The 16,133-nt window shown below is 45.9% G+C and overlaps 1 protein-coding gene across 1 annotated transcript; it reads left to right on the plus strand.

Annotated features, from left to right (window-relative positions):
- Window positions 1–1,681: 1,681 nt before the first annotated feature.
- mlh1 (mutL homolog 1, colon cancer, nonpolyposis type 2 (E. coli)) lies at window positions 1,682–15,693 on the plus strand. Its single transcript, XM_036126519.1, has 19 exons — window positions 1,682–1,938; window positions 2,119–2,209; window positions 3,128–3,226; window positions 3,349–3,422; window positions 4,312–4,384; window positions 4,459–4,550; window positions 4,633–4,675; window positions 4,756–4,844; window positions 5,387–5,499; window positions 6,016–6,109; window positions 7,517–7,670; window positions 7,755–8,062; window positions 11,189–11,331; window positions 13,399–13,507; window positions 13,835–13,898; window positions 13,983–14,147; window positions 15,097–15,189; window positions 15,264–15,374; window positions 15,443–15,693. Exons 1-19 carry the CDS (start codon window positions 1,832–1,834, stop codon window positions 15,596–15,598), a joined length of 2,178 nt encoding a protein of 725 aa, XP_035982412.1. The 5' UTR covers window positions 1,682–1,831; the 3' UTR covers window positions 15,599–15,693.
- Window positions 15,694–16,133: the final 440 nt, after the last annotated feature.

Here is a 16,133-nt window from a genome sequence, read left to right on the forward strand (position 1 = left end):
TGCAGGTAGGAAATCAACCACTTACAACCTTTTAACAGAAACTCCAAGAGTCCCAAATTATCCCTTTAACTGTTTTAAAAACAAAATAATCTTAGGAGCTTTATACTTCCACAACTACAGTTTTTGTTGCCATTTGCTTAGTTTGACCTTTTGTGAACTTAAGCTCTGAGTACGGCCTTTAAAGTTTGACATTCTTCTAAGGATACAGACGCCACTTTAGCAAAAGCAGGAAGAAACCATAAAGACTAAGAGACAATAACAATTTTTCAATACATGTTTTTAATCAGCTAAATTAACTTGAAAACCTCCAACAATCCTGAGATCTTTCTGCCATGTTTAACTCTAATCATTGCTCAGAAACAGCACGGTTTAGAGCTGGGATTACTAGAACTAACCCTTTGATATTGTTGACTACACTTGTTTGCCTTGAAAGATCCCTTTAACTGTTTTCATGGACAGGACATTTTTATGTAAATCTATGTAATATTTTAAAGAAAATAAAAAATGTTGCAAAGAACGTAGGAATGGCAAGAAGGACCAGAAAGCAAGCTCACGTCGCACCATTTTAGCTCCCACATTGGCTGCCTGAACATTTTAGCATTGACCTCTTTATTGGTTTTTAAACTAAATAATAGTATTTCATTCAACCTTTTCATCTTCTGTGCTTTTACGCCCTAAGCTCTTCTGTCGGTACTTAAAGTTAAAACCAAAACTCACAGTTTCACTCCCTGCCCTGACCTAGGAGCAGCCATCCTGAGGACCTGAGGGCTGGTGAGAGGCTTTGTATTTTGAAATCCTTTTTAAATTAAACAAACAAAAAAATTACTAGAACTCTGTAATTCTGCATTTTTTCATATAATTTCTGTTAGTAAAATTTTTATTAAAGGTTTACCTTTACTCATTTCTTCTGCATTGTTTTAATCAAGTCTTTATCGTTGTCGTTTAAAAATATTGTTTAAAAAAATCTTCATACATGAAGTGTAATTAATGTTAATTTAATGTCATTTGTTAATATGATTAAGAACTTTTTTACATATTAGAATTACAGAATTTTCCTATTTTTGATTTTCTGTTGTGTCCTCATTGTGTTTCCTAAGTTCCACATTTTACATGTAATTTATTCTAGTTGTCTTATAATAAGAAGAACAACAACACTAATAATGTTATTATTATTATTATTATTATTATTATTATTATTATTATTATTATTATTATTAGCAGTAGTAGTAGTAGTAGTAGTAGTAGTAGTAGTAGTATTTATAATTTTATTCTGGAGCGGTATTTTTTTTATTTATTTTTTTTAACTCGTTGTTGCAATTCACATTTTTACCACCGTGGCGCCAGTGAGTAGCGTCTACAGATACCAACCACCGAAGGAGATTTCCCGCGAATCGCGTTTTCTTCCAGACCACGCCTCTTCCGTGTTGGAACCCGCGCTCGATCAAAGATCGTCTATCTTCAGACGGTGCATTACTTCCTTACAAAGAAAGGCTCATACACTTTACAAACAGCGCGTCAGATAAAAGTAATAAATGGGACATTCATTGATCTTTGAGGGGTTTAATTTCCGAGATTAAGGAAATAAAATTGAAACCTACCGTTTTTACATCTTTCTAAACAACAACAGCGTGTATTCACCGTCCTCTGGGGTTTTGAGTCAGAGTCAGACGTCTTAATGTTTTTATTTTCTGCCTGATTCAACGTGAGCGCAGTTTCATGTAGAGGAATTCCCACTATTCTGTAAACTCTACAGTGTTTTAGCGCAGTCTGGTGTCCCCGGCCACATCTGTATGTGTCCCCGCAGCTGTTGAGGACTTTTCTCTGGGCCAACATGGCGGGGGTGATCCGGAGGCTCGATGAGACCGTGGTCAACAGGATCGCAGCGGGAGAAGTCATCCAGCGTCCTGCCAACGCTGTCAAGGAGATGCTCGAAAACTGGTACCTGGGTAGATTAGAGACGATGAAGGTGTTTGTGTTTTTAAACAACCAGAAGCCTGTGGGGTTAAAGATTTTTAAATGAGCCGTCTCTGTTTACATAACACCCCCACTGCTGGGTAAGTGCGCCTGAACACGTGGTCTGTGGGTAACCAGTGCGGTTTCTGTCCTGAAATGTTCCAGTTTGGACGCCAAGGCCACCAGCATCCAGGTGACGGTGAAGGACGGAGGCCTGAAGCTCCTCCAGATCCAGGACAACGGCACCGGGATCAGGGTGAGTGTCCGCGGTGTCCTCCCTCCTGCAGGGGCGGTCCCGGCATGAATGGCTCCCCGGGCGCCTCCTTCCTCCAGCGCCCCCTTCCTCCCCCCAAAATATTTATATCCAATTAATTTTTATTTTTTATTGTTTTTCACATGGCTCAACACCCTGTTGGTTATAAAGAAAATAGTCCACATTTTTCACAATGTACTCAAATAAAAATATGTGGTTTGTGTTTTCACCAAGCGCTCCTGATTCAGTATTTTGTAAAATAATTATTTTCTCTATTCACAGCTGCAAGTATTCTGTGCTATTTGCCCGCCCGGTTTGTAGATCAAAAAACTGTCAAACTAGTCAAATTAAGATAAGATAAGCTTTATTGATCTCACATTGGAGAAATTCACATGTCACATCGGCTCAGTAATCAGTAGTCATAGGAAAGAGGAGTCAAGTAGGACGAGGTGCATCAAATATATACACAGTATGTCCTCTTTATACCATGGATCAAAGGAGTAAGTAAGAAAAAGCGAAAAAAAAAAGAAGAAAAAAAAATTGTTCTCAAACCTAAAAGATTAGTGGTTGTCAAACCTTTTGTTGTTGTTCCCCCTTTGAGGAATGAAAAGATTTTTACACACACGCCCATTTCCAGAAAATGGGTCAAATTTAACGGTATTATGGTCTCTCTTAATGCAGTGAAGCCGTTGCTCTGAGGATTACCCAGAATCCCTTTTATATTTTATAAAAATAACAGTTTTTAACAAAATTCTTCAACATTGATACGTTTTATAAACAATATTACCATCAGGATAAGAAGAAATCAGCCGTAGTGCCCGTATCACCAGCCACCACTGACTCGTTTCAGGACGTTCTAGCAGGGCGTGTGGGACTCGTTAGCAGCTATAAATGATTATTACCGTAACTCTCATTCCACAGAAGGAGGACATGGAGATCGTCTGTGAGAGGTTCACCACCAGCAAACTCCAGACCTTTGAGGACCTTGCAGCTATTGCAACCTATGGCTTCAGAGGAGAGGTGAAGACGTGTGGAGCCATGTTGGTCTCCAGGTTGACTGGCGACCCCGTTTGACCTCATTTGACCCCGTTTGACCTCGTTTGATCCCGTTTGATTATGTGTTGTCTGTTCTCGGCCTGCAGGCTCTGGCCAGCATCAGCCACGTGGCTCATGTGACCATAACCACCAAGACAGCTGATGCAAAGTGTGCTTACAGGTACCGAGCCTCGCAGAGTTTATGACACTTTCCACATTAAACCTGCAAACTGCAGAGTGAGTTACTGGAATTTATGGAGCAACATGAAGACATAGTTTTGAAACAGGGGCGAAAATGGACGGTGGTTTTTCTGAAATCAGGGGTGTACAAACTTTTTATTACATGGGCTAAAATCTTTAAGTCAAAGTTACTCAAGGGTGAAAAAATAACACAGATCATCAAAAATTAAGAAATTTTGTAAATTTTTATTTTTAACCTGATCCACAAAATATGAATATGAAATATTTAAATTAAACAATTGAATCAGATTTTTTTTGTGGGAAAGATAATTGTAAATCTTTGTAGATTCAAAACTTAAAAAGGCTTTTGCATATTAAAAATTAGCAAGTTTGCAAATAATTCTGCGCTCGACTGTTATTTAGTTATTTTTTGTCTATTGTGGGCAAAAAGAGCACGATTTGGATCTTTCTTCCAAAACATTTGTTATATTTAATGCATTAAAAGCAGATTTTGGTGCAACACAGTCTGTATTTGAGTAAAAGTCCCTGGATAGATTTACCCTGAAGTTAAAGAAAATGTAAAACGATGGTTATTAAAAGACGAATACTTCAAATATTTTCAAACGGAAGAAGATTTTAAACTGGTCTGTAATAATTTTGCCCTAATTAAAATATTTTGTAGCTGTAGGACCAGATCTGTCAGTAACTTTGTGTCAGTGTAACCAGGGATCCTGCAGGTAATAACTTGATAATCAGCGTTAGCAGACGTTCTCACAGAAGGAGCTCCAGCGCTAATCGCTGCGGTTCTGCAGAACACGATGCACGGCACATTTTTAATCTCTAAAAGACTTAAAGCCTTGTTCAGATGTGAGACCTTTATTCTCCTGTAGGGCCAACTACAGTGACGGGAAACTGAAGGCCCCCCCCAAACCCTGTGCTGGGAACCAGGGGACCCAGATCCTGGTGAGTTCCTGCCTGGATCAGGTCGGCCGACACAGAGAACCGTTGGGTCTGATGGTTCCTGGTGTGCTCTGCAGGTGGAGGACCTCTTCTACAACGTGGCCACCAGAAGGAAGGCGCTGAAGAGTCCGGCGGACGAGTACTCCAGGATCGTGGAGGTGGTGAGCAGGTCCGGTTCTGACCCGCCGCCCCGTCCCTCTCTGCTGCCTGAGAACAAACGCTGAGGGTCCGCTCTGTGTGTCTCTCTGCAGGTACGCCGTCCACAACTCTGGGAAAAGCTTCTCCGTGAAGAAGGTGAGGTTCTCTGATGTTCCCGCTGCGTTCTGCGGGCGGAACCGACGCCTTAAACCTGCCGCCGCTTCTCCCCCCGGCAGCAAGGAGAGACGGTGGCCGACGTCAGGACGCTGCCCGGCGCCTCCGTGGTCGACAACATCCGCAGCGTCTTCGGCAACGCCGTCAGCAGGTAGCCGTCGTCCAGTGGCGGTTCTAGACCAAATTGACCAGGGGGGCCAAGGAGGGGCCAGTGTTTTTTCACAGGGGCACAGAATTTTTTTTTTAAAAACAATAAAATGGCAACATTTAACTGTGTAATAATATTAAGTGAGCCACTTGTGGCTCTGGAACTGCAGGTTTCAGACCCCTGATCTAGCAGTTGAAAACTTTGCCCCCTGCTCAATACGGCTAAAGCTAAATGTGAAACATCTTAAGTTTTAAATTCTTTTTAGAGTACAGCTGTATAGGTAACAAATAATATTGGTCAAAGTGACCAATCAGTTATGTTTTCTTTGCCATTGCAAATAATTATGAGAACTTTATTTAACATCATGCTTTTAGTACAGGGGCCATAACAGGGGCCAAGGCCATTTCTACAGGGGCATGGGCCCCTGTTGGCCCCTGTCTAGAACCGCCCCTGCCGTCGTCCCTACGGCGGGCGCCGGGGTCACATGACCCGCCGCTCACCACAGGGTCACATGACCCGCCGCTCACCAACGCTTCTGTTCCCAGGGAGCTGATCGAGGTCGGCTGTGAGGATCCCAAGCTCGGCTTCACCATGAAAGGCTACGTCTCCAACGCCAACTACTCTGTGAAGAAATGCATCATGGTCCTGTTCATCAACCGTAGGTTTCCTCTCCGGCGCCGCAGCCGTCCACGTTGTGTGAAATTCAGTTCCCCCCTGTGTCAGGAGCACGCATTGCTGATTGATTTCTCGGTAAAACAACTCATATAATAAAGTCAAGGTTGTCACGTTCAGTTTAATCGGCAGCTGTTTACAGAATTGTAAAACGAGGTCTTTCAGGCAGCTGAAATAACCATTATTATAACCTATTTCAGCAATGTAAAACCATAAATACACACTACGTGTTGGAATACTCTGTTTGGTGGCTTTTATTTGTCAGGCCTAAGTGACAAATGTAGGAAAATGACAGATTATCTTGCCATTTAAAATAACACAAAACAGCGTAAGAAGACCTCGTTTATTTATTTTTATTTTACAATTCTGTAAACAGCTGCCGATTAAACTAATGGTTACAGCCTTGACATGATTATATGAGTTGTTTTACAGAGAAATCAATCAGAAGCTCCGTGAAAACTGAATTTCGCACAACACCGGATCCTGTGTTCTGTGTCTGCAGACCGGCTGGTGGAGTCGAGCGCTCTGAAGAAAGCCGTGGAGACGGTGTACGCCGCGTATCTCCCCAAGAACACCCACCCCTTCCTGTACCTCAGGTAACTCCACGGGGTTCTGGTTCTGGTTTCAGCGGGTCCAGATGTGTCCCCTCCTCTGGGACTTTACTCCTGACGTTAGACGATTTCTCCACATTTCCTGTAGAAGTTAACCTGACTCTAGCCAGATGCATGTCGCTCCGCCCAGTGTCAAGTCACTATGCCTCGAGTCTGAGTCCAGGTTCAAGTCTCCAGTGTTCAAGTCCGAGTCATTAAAAAAAAATCCGAGTCAAGTCACTATTGATCCAAGTCGAGTCCAAGTTCCGCACTAAAGTAAGCATAGCCTACATGTTTTTAAACTAAAAAAAATCCACATAGCTCTTCGGGGCACTCATCTCTCCTCCAGGCATGCTGCAGTGAAAATTAACGTTCGTTGTAGGAACATGCTGTGACGTGTGATGTATGACATGAAGCAGTAACATTCCATTGCACTAATAATGTAAATATTAAAATCATACACCAAATAATATTCTAATGACATATTAAAATTATAGCTTTGAGTCTTTTTCTCAATTTCCGAGTCAGAATGATCTGAATGTAGGAGTCCGAGTCCAAGTTCGAGTCATCAGTGCTCAAGTCCAAGTCAAGTCACGAGTCTCTAAATTTAGCTAATGACTCGGACTCGAGTTCGAGTCTTGGACTCAAGTACTACAACACTGGCTCCGCCTAGCTTTACTCACATCCATCTGTATCTGTTCCATAGGAATTGCCTTTATTGAAGGCTGGGCCTTATCAAAAATCCTTGCATATGATTGGATAAGCCACTTGTCTGTCATCTTTATCGACGTGCTATTTCAACCACTCACACCGAAGCTAACCCGTGACGCTGATGAGAGCAACGCAGGAAAAACCAAAACCTGCCAAATGCGGTCGGGAGAAGGGCGAAAACATGGTTTCCACCAACAAAAGCCTTCAGAGGCGTTCTCTGATGTTCTTTTAATGAAACAATATTAGGTAGATTGGACAACACGGAAGAAATAGCAGCATCAATGTTAACGCTTGCTTCCTCGACGAGCCGCAAAACAGTCTCACATCACGGTCGCTTCTCCACTACGTCACATCTATGAAACTCCAGCCCTGCGTCCTGATTGGCTGGACAATAAAATTGGTTGGAGAAATCACTTTCTGTGGGAGAGGTCCCAGATGGATGTGAGTGGAGCTAGGCGGAGCGACATACAGCTCGTGGAGTCAGGTTAAAGGTTTGCACCAATTAAAGAAAACCAACACCTTTACAGTTTCAATAAGCATGATATTTAACTAGAAATAAGGAAAAACAGGCAACAGTTCAGCCACAGTTCAACTTCAAGCTAAATCCATCTGGCTAGGGTCAGGTTAGTAGAAGTTGCTGCTTCACATGATTCAGTTCTAGGTTTCTCTGTAACCGCTGCGGCTCCATCTGCCGCTCCGCAGCCTGGAGATCGCTCCTCAGAACGTGGACGTGAACGTCCACCCCACCAAACACGAGGTGCACTTCCTGCACGAGGACGGCGTGATCGAGAGCGTCCAGAAGCACGTGGAGAGCAAGCTGCTGGGCTCCAACTCCTCGCGGACCTACTTCACCCAGGTGAGACGGCCGCCCACCGGACGTGTCCGCGCCGGGCGTCCTCGTCCCCCCCCTGACCCGTCCCCGGTTCTGACCCGTGTCCAGACGCTGCTGCCGGGGCTGTCGGTGTCCGGCGGGGCCGAAGCGAAGGCCTCCGGCTCCACGGCGGAGCCCGGCGAGCGCGTCTACGCCCACCAGATGGTGAGGACCGACTGCCGCGCCCAGAAGCTGGACGCCTTCCTGCAGCCGAAGGAGAAGACGCCCCCTGAGCCGGCCGGACCCAGCGGGGCGCAGGAGGAGGCCGGAGCCGCTGGGCCGGACAGCGTGGAGGTGGAGGAGGTGGAGGACAGCGACATGCTGGAGGCTGTGCAGGAAGGCGAGGAGGAGAGCGGCGCCGCTGAGGATGGAAGGAGGTAACCTGGTGATGGAAACATGGTTCAGTCTTTAAACCCAGTATAAGATAATAGAACCAGAACGTCTGGGGACTGATTCATCCTTGGGTTACATGATTTATCTTTAATTATCATTAATAGCTGAGCTAGCGTCCAGCTGCAGGAGAACCTGCAGGGAGGAGCGTCCTGGACTCCTGCCCTCACTGACTGACTGACTTCCTGGTTCAGAGGAAGATTGTGAACGTTGCTCTGCTGCTGACCTGGAAGTTCACGTCTTTGCTGTTGTTTCAGGCTCTGAAGAACACGGATATCAAACTGGATCAATGTGTCGTCCTCAAAATGTTGCAGAACTCAGAGATAGAAAGCCTGGCCTCCATCAGGACTGTTCAGCCAAAGCAGAAGTGAGTCAGTCAGTGAGGAAGGAGGTAGGAAAGGAGCCTGAATGCTCCCTGCTGCGGCTAATTTAACCCAGGAACCTCACGGCATCCCTTACTGCGCTAAGAAGCCTTTAGGTATCCCACAATCCTTTGCCTGACATGACGTATGAGCACAGCCACCTCATGGAAATCAGGGAAAACGTCTGGAGAGCAGAGATTGTTAATTTACCGGATCTGTCTCCATCATCCAGGAGCGTTTCTGTCTCTTAACAACATCAGAGTTAAAGTTAAAGGCCGTCAGAAATCAGCACAGCTGTCTGAAGCTCTTCTCCTCATAACGTTCTCACTGTTGATGAAATGAACAGGAATAGGAGTTATAATTTAGGATGGAGCCAGTGATGCAGAAAATGTCTGCATTAACTTATGTCCACATGTTTGTTTGGTCATGTGACACCGATACACTGCAAAAACGAAACTAAAAATAAGTTATATTTTCTTAAAATTAGTGTATCTGTCTTTGATTTGAGAAGGTAAATACGATAATCTTCTAATGGAATAAGACTTTTGTACTTAAAATAGGAACAACTCATCTCCATCATCTTATTTCAAGTGCAGCATGACTAATTATCTTATTTTAGGGGTAGAAATACTCCATTGGCAGATAATATCATTTACCTGCTCAAATCTAGGACAGAAACAAAAATTTTAAGAACATTTTTACTTATTTTTAGATCCGTTTTTGCAGTGTAGTGAAGCAGCAGGACTGGTGGCTGTTTTAACTAAACGCTGCAAAAAGGAACTAAAAGTAAGAAAACTTTCTGAAAATTAGTTTATTTGTCCCTGATTTGAGTAGCAAGTTTAAACGATCAGCCAGTGGAATCAGGTTTTTACACCTGAAATGGGAACGACTCTTCTCCATCATCTTTTTTCAACTGCAGTCTAATTAAAAAACACTTTTTCCACTGGCAGATCATCTTATTTACCTGCTTAATTCAATCACAAATGCACTCATTTCAAAAAAATGTTATGTTTAGTTGCTGACGTTGCTTCTTTTTGCAGAGAAGCAACGTCAGCGTAGTTTCAGTAGAGAGATAGAAATACTCATGTTGATCAACTAGAACAGCAGTTTCATGCTGGATGTCCATATGGGCCCAGATCTTCACATATATCTATCATAGCAGGGCAGTCAAAAGTAGCCGGTCAACGGCGGCAAATCGTCGTCTATAGCAGCTCCTGCTGCCGCCTACTTTTCCCCGATTATACATCCCAAAAATCAGCTTAGCATCTGTCTCCACTGAGAGCAACATCAACGAGTGATTGGGTTCCTTGTTCCAACCGAGATGCTACTTTTCCCATCAAAACACAGACCGGTGTTATGCCGAAAAGTGCAATAAAACCGTGAAAGCCGACGTGAGTTTTGAAACTGCAAAGCTTTTAAGCAGAAGATCAAACGTGCACAGCACCGCGTTCATAGACCAGTGTGATGCATTCACGAGCGTCAGAAAGCTATGGTGCATTCAGGAGCATGGGACATTTCAAACTTACAAGGAAAGAGGCATAAAACGGAATAGAACTTAACTGATACAGTAATGTATTTATCCAGAAACAGTGTGGGCTTTCTTACAATACTGAATGCTCTATAATTGTATTTCTGATATTTTTTGATTATGCACATCTGTTAGCTTTTTATTCTGAAAAATCTATAATATTACATATAATATAATATAATATAATATAATATTACAGCAGCAAATTATTTTCAGGGGATGCATTTTGTGTTCGTCTCTAGAATCCTTGCCGATGATATGATATCATGTGTGTGTGATGAGTGCAAGTGAAATTAAACTGAGATAAGAGATTTCGAAAAGAGCAATATGACTGAAATAAATTCAACATGTGAATTCAATTTCAAATTCCAATCCTGTAATTTTATCATAAAAATTCGACTTTGTTCGTGAAGAAATGTTACGATCGTTTTTAGAACAGAACTTTTATGCAAATGGAGATTACCTTACCTTGTTAAAACATGATAACATAATGTGAAAAAATAATGTTTTAAGAATAATGATAAAAAAGAAATGTTTTTGAAGAATTGATCATTCACATTTTTTGCCTTTTATTGAATTTGAAACATGCACTCTGACTCTATTGTTTAAATAATCACCTGTCTTGAAAGCTTCCAAAATATATCAGGGAGACTCTATTTTTCAAAATTCTCCCCTCCGGGGCTCGGGCACCGGCATAAGTGCACCCTCCTACTTGATAGTGTGCGGCCTGCTACTTTAAAAAAGTTTGACTGCCCTGCATATACATGTATATATACATAGATATATGTGGGAATAAAGCTGCTAGATGCAACGTGTTGGTAAGCGTCAGAAAGTACCGCTGCTGCCACATTTTTCTGTTCAGTTTCTGGTGGAGGAGGAGAGAAGCTGATGGGGTTAGGTGGCGTTCAGCAGAGCGGCTCAGGGAGTCGGTTCAGGGCAGGCGATGATGTACGAGAGGCAAGTCTGAACAGAGGAGCATGCTGGGAGAGCAGGGAGGAGCATCTTCTCATGAAGGACGTCTTTGTCCTGCTGGCTTCATCCGCCGCCGTTATTTATGGATCTCTGGGTTTTAAAGCTTTAATGAAACAGCTTCTCCTCCCGTCCTGGAGCTCTTCTGCCCCCTGGTGGCTGAAGTGTGCCACGGCTCATCCGGCCTGCGGTTCTGGTTCTGTCTGTGGAGCGTCTCTGCAGGCCTGTTTGTTTTGTGTTTGTTCCTGCGACAGGAAGCGACCCAGAGAGGAGGCGGCGGCGGCGGTGGGCGACGACAAGGAGGGGCTGACGGCGGCGGCCACGCCCCGCAGACGGCAGATCAAGCTGACCAGCATCAGGGAGCTGAGGGCGGAGATCACGGAGAACACGCACAAAGGTACCGTCTCTGAGTACCGGGTCCAGACCCGGTCCAGACCGGGCCCGCTCCAGCAGCTCCCCTCTCTGCTCCGGGGCAACAAACGTTTTCATAAGCGGCTTTACGCAACGGCTGCCCCGTCACTTCCTGTTTCACAGCACAAATAGAAACCCTGTTGCCACGGTGACGCGGCCGCAAGAAAACAAACAGCCGGTCGCTGCCCGGTTCTGTCTGCAGCTTTCACCCTGAAGGGTTTCTGACCCGGTTCTGTCTGCAGCTCTCACCCTGAAGGGTTTCTGACCCGGTTCTGTCTGCAGCTTTCACCCTGAAGGGTTTCTGACCCGGTTCTGTCTGCAGCTCTCACCCTGAAGGGATTCTGACCCGGTTCTGTCTGCAGCTTTCACCCTGAAGGGTTTCTGACCCGGTTCTGTCTGCAGCTTTCACCCTGAAGAGTTTCTGACCCGGTTCTGTCTGCAGCTTTCACCCTGAAGAGTTTCTGACCCGGTTCTGTCTGCAGCTTTCATCCTGAAGGGTTTCTGACCCGGTTCTGTCTGCAGCTTTCACCCTGAAGGGTTTCTGACCCGGTTCTGTCTGCAGCTCTCACCCTGAAGGGTTTCTGACCCGGTTCTGTTTGCAGCTTTCATCCTGAAGGGTTTCTGACCCGGTTCTGTTTGCAGCTCTCACCCTGAAGGGTTTCTGACCCGGTTCTGTTTGCAGCTCTCACCCTGAAGAGTTTCTGACCCGGTTCTGTCTGCAGCTTTCACCCTGAAGAGTTTCTGACCCGGTTCTGTCTGCAGCTCTCACCCTGAAGGGATTCTGACCCGGTTCTGTCTGCAGCTTTCACCCTGAAGGGTTTCTGACCCGGTTCTGTCTGCAGCTTTCACCCTGAAGAGTTTCTGACCCGGTTCTGTCTGCAGCTTTCACCCTGAAGAGTTTCTGACCCGGTTCTGTCTGCAGCTTTCATCCTGAAGGGTTTCTGACCCGGTTCTGTCTGCAGCTTTCACCCTGAAGGGTTTCTGACCCGGTTCTGTCTGCAGCTCTCACCCTGAAGGGTTTCTGACCCGGTTCTGTTTGCAGCTTTCATCCTGAAGGGTTTCTGACCCGGTTCTGTTTGCAGCTCTCACCCTGAAGGGTTTCTGACCCGGTTCTGTTTGCAGCTCTCACCCTGAAGGGTTTCTGACCCGGTTCTGTTTGCAGCTTTGACCCTGAAGGGTTTCTGACCCAGTTCTGTCTGCAGCTCTCACCGTGAAGGGTTTCTGACCCGGTTCTGTCTGCAGCTCTCACCCTGAAGGGTTTCTGACCCGGTTCTGTCTGCAGCTCTCACCCTGAAGGGTTTCTGACCCGGTTCTGTCTGCAGCTCTCACCCTGAAGGGTTTCTGACCCGGTTCTGTCTGCAGTTTTCACCCCGAAGGGATTCTGACCCGGTTCTGTCTGCAGCTTTCACCCTGAAGGGTTTCTGACCCGGTTCTGTCTGCAGCTCTCACCCTGAAGGGTTTCTGACCCGGTTCTGTCTGCAGCTCTCACCCTGAAGGGTTTCTGACCCGGTTCTGTCTGCAGCTTTCACCCTGAAGGGTTTCTGACCCGGTTCTGTCTGCAGCTTTCACCCTGAAGGGTTTCTGACCCGGTTCTGTCTGCAGCTCTCACCCTGAAGGGTTTCTGACCCGGTTCTGTCTGCAGCTTTCACCCTGAAGGGATTCTGACCCGGTTCTGTCTGCAGCTCTCACCCTGAAGGGATTCTGACCCGGTTTCTGTCTGCAGCTTTCACCCTGAAGGGTTTCTGACCCGGTTCTGTCTGCAGCTCTCACCCTGAAGGGTTTCTGACCCGGTTCTGTCTGCAGCTTTCACCCTGAAGGGATTCTGACCCGGTTCTGTCTGCAGCTCTCACCCTGAAGGGTTTCTGACCCGGTTCTGTCTGCAGCTTTCACCCTGAAGGGTTTCTGACCCGGTTCTGTCTGCAGCTCTCACCCTGAAGGGTTTCTGACCCGGTTCTGTCTGCAGCTTTCACCCTGAAGGGTTTCTGACCCGGTTCTGTCTGCAGCTTTCACCCTGAAGGGATTCTGACCCGGTTCTGTTGCCGTGTGCTTGCAGGTCTGCAGGAGATGCTGCAGAAGCACTCGTTCGTGGGCTGCGTGGATCCGCAGTGGACCCTGATCCAGCATCGCACCAAGCTCTACCTGCTGGACACCACCAAGCTCAGGTCCGAACGCCGGCCCGCTCAGAACCGTCCACTTCTCCATAACCCTGAATGAGTCCAGTGTTTTCATTAGAGGTCGCCTTATAGTAGACCTTCAGGCTGATTATTAGCCATAGATGTCAATAATGCATAAAAGTGATCAGATATGAGCTCATAAACCAGCAGGACTTCATTATGTTAAGTTTGAGCATCAGAAGCAGCCGCTCCTTCCAGAGCAAAACTAAACTAGTAGTTTTAAAGCTTTTATCAGAACCTACTGCCAGTAAAAGCTGGAGCTGGTGGAGCGGTTCTGCTTCAGCGTCTGACCGTCTGTTCCTCCTCCTCCTGCAGCCAGGAGCTCTTCTACCAGATCCTCGTCTACGACTTCGGGAACTTCGGCGTCCTCAGACTGTCGGTACGTAGCGCCGAGGCTGAGGTTCTGCTCGGCTCCGCCCCTCGCTGACGCGCCGTGTTGCGTTTTGTTTTTTTTTCCCCCCAGACTCCGGCGCCGCTGTACGAGCTGGCCATGCTGGCGCTGGACTCTGAGGAGAGCGGCTGGACGGAGGAGGACGGGCCCAAAGAGGGCCTGGCTCGGTACATCGTGGACTTCCTGCAGAAGAAGGCGGAGATGCTGGAGGACTATTTCTCCATGGAGATCGATCAGGTGAGTCAGGCTGGAGAGACTGTGTCCAGACACAGCGTCTATATATACATATGAATATGTAGGCGCCTCATTGGACGCAGGTTTGTACAACGCCATATTGTATGTGGCATTAAGTAGTGAATGTCTATGTTCCCTGTGTTTATGTTTTAAGTATTTAGATAGAAAGATATAGATGGAGCTTATATATACACTTTTAAAGAAATATATAGAGATTAAGTGACAGAGATTGGCGGAACAGAGAGCTATTGATCGATGTTTTTAGATATAGATGTGCATATATAGAATTTGAAGTATTACAAATAAAAAGGTGTTTATTTATTTATATATATATATATATATATATATATATATATATATATATATATATATATATATATATATATATATATATCAATTGGTTAAATCTAAACATTGTGGTCTTCATTATTTCATGAAAGTGTGTCACATGTGAACCTTTTAAGATCTGGTATAGTCACAGATTAGGAACAGACTTTTTGGGGGAGTATTAAAGAGATAAAATTACTAATATGAGAAAAAAGTCATAGGAGAATAAAGTAAAAAAACACAAAAGTGGTAATGTTATGAGAAAAACGTCATATTATGAGAATTAAGGGGGAACATTTGCAGAATAGTCACAGTTTGCAGAACTATTTCAGTCCTGGAGTAATAGGGCCAGGTTAGATTCCTATAATTATTTTTATTCTTTACGAGAATAAATTCAGGAGAATGAAGCCAAAGGGATAGGAAAATAAACTCGTAATATTACAAAAATAATAATGTTACAAATATAAAGTATATTCAGAGATTAAAGTCCCTCTGATACTGTTTTAGTGTCTGAATCTAACAGATTTGCCACATCCAACATGGCCGACGCTCTGACTCTTCCACAGCATAGCCAGACCCCGCCCAGTGATGCGTCTACCTTCATAACGTCTATGGTTCTCAACAGGAGGGGAACCTGACGGGTCTGCCGCTCCTGCTGGACAAATACACGCCCATCATGGAGGGCCTGCCCATGTTCGTCCTCCGCCTCGCCACCGAGGTCAGGTCCGGTTCTTCTCCCCGCGGTTCTGAGGGAAGATGGCGGCGCTGACCCATGCCGTCTGCTCTCCGCAGGTCAACTGGGACAACGAGAAGGAGTGCTTCAGAGACTTCAGCAGGGAGTGCAGCGCCTTCTACTCCGTCAGGAAGCGCTACGTCCTGGAGCCCGAGCCCGGGGACGAGCCGGTAAGGAGCCCGGACAGAACGAGGGGAACCGGAACCGGCCCGGTTTTAACGATGCGCTCTGGTTCCAGGAGGGCGAGGCGAGCTCCTGGCGCTGGAAGGTGGAGCACATCCTCTTCAGAGCCTTCCGGAGCCTCTTCAGCCCGCCGAAGGCGTTCAGCGAGGACGGCGCCGTGCTGCAGATCGCAGACCTGCCCGACCTCTACAAGGTGTTTGAGCGGTGCTGAGAGCGGGCCGACCCACAGAACCACACCAGAACCTCACATGCTGCTGTTTTATACCCGAAACACTCGTTCTGTAAATAAATTTATACCCAACACGACTGAGAGGTTGATTCCACGGCTCTCCACAGAACCAGCATGGCTGGTTGGTGGACCGGGTCGGGTTTTACCCAGAGAACCGCGGTTCTGACCAGGCTCCTGTTAACCTAGAAACCAGCTGTTTTAATCTAAACGAGTCCAGTCCTGATGAAAAGTCCAGAACTGGTTGATGGGTCCAGGAGTTCATGGTCGAGCTAGAACTTTGGACTAATCGATGTCCAGGTGGTCCAGAACATGAGGTCGGGTTTTACGGCCGTAACGTTTTCCATCAGGATCAGACCCACAGGTTCTAACCTCGGTTCTGGCAGCAGGAATCATTCTGCCGTTCATTGTGGGTCCAGATCTCGGTCCTGATTCTGCTACAGTTCTGAGGGTTCTTAATAATCTGTAGTTTCAGTTTGGCCACAAGATGCCGCTTCATCAGAAGAGCTGGAAGTTGGAA

This window comes from Fundulus heteroclitus, chromosome 22, assembly GCF_011125445.2.
Source record: "Fundulus heteroclitus isolate FHET01 chromosome 22, MU-UCD_Fhet_4.1, whole genome shotgun sequence".
Classification (NCBI taxonomy): Eukaryota; Metazoa; Chordata; class Actinopteri; order Cyprinodontiformes; family Fundulidae; genus Fundulus; species Fundulus heteroclitus.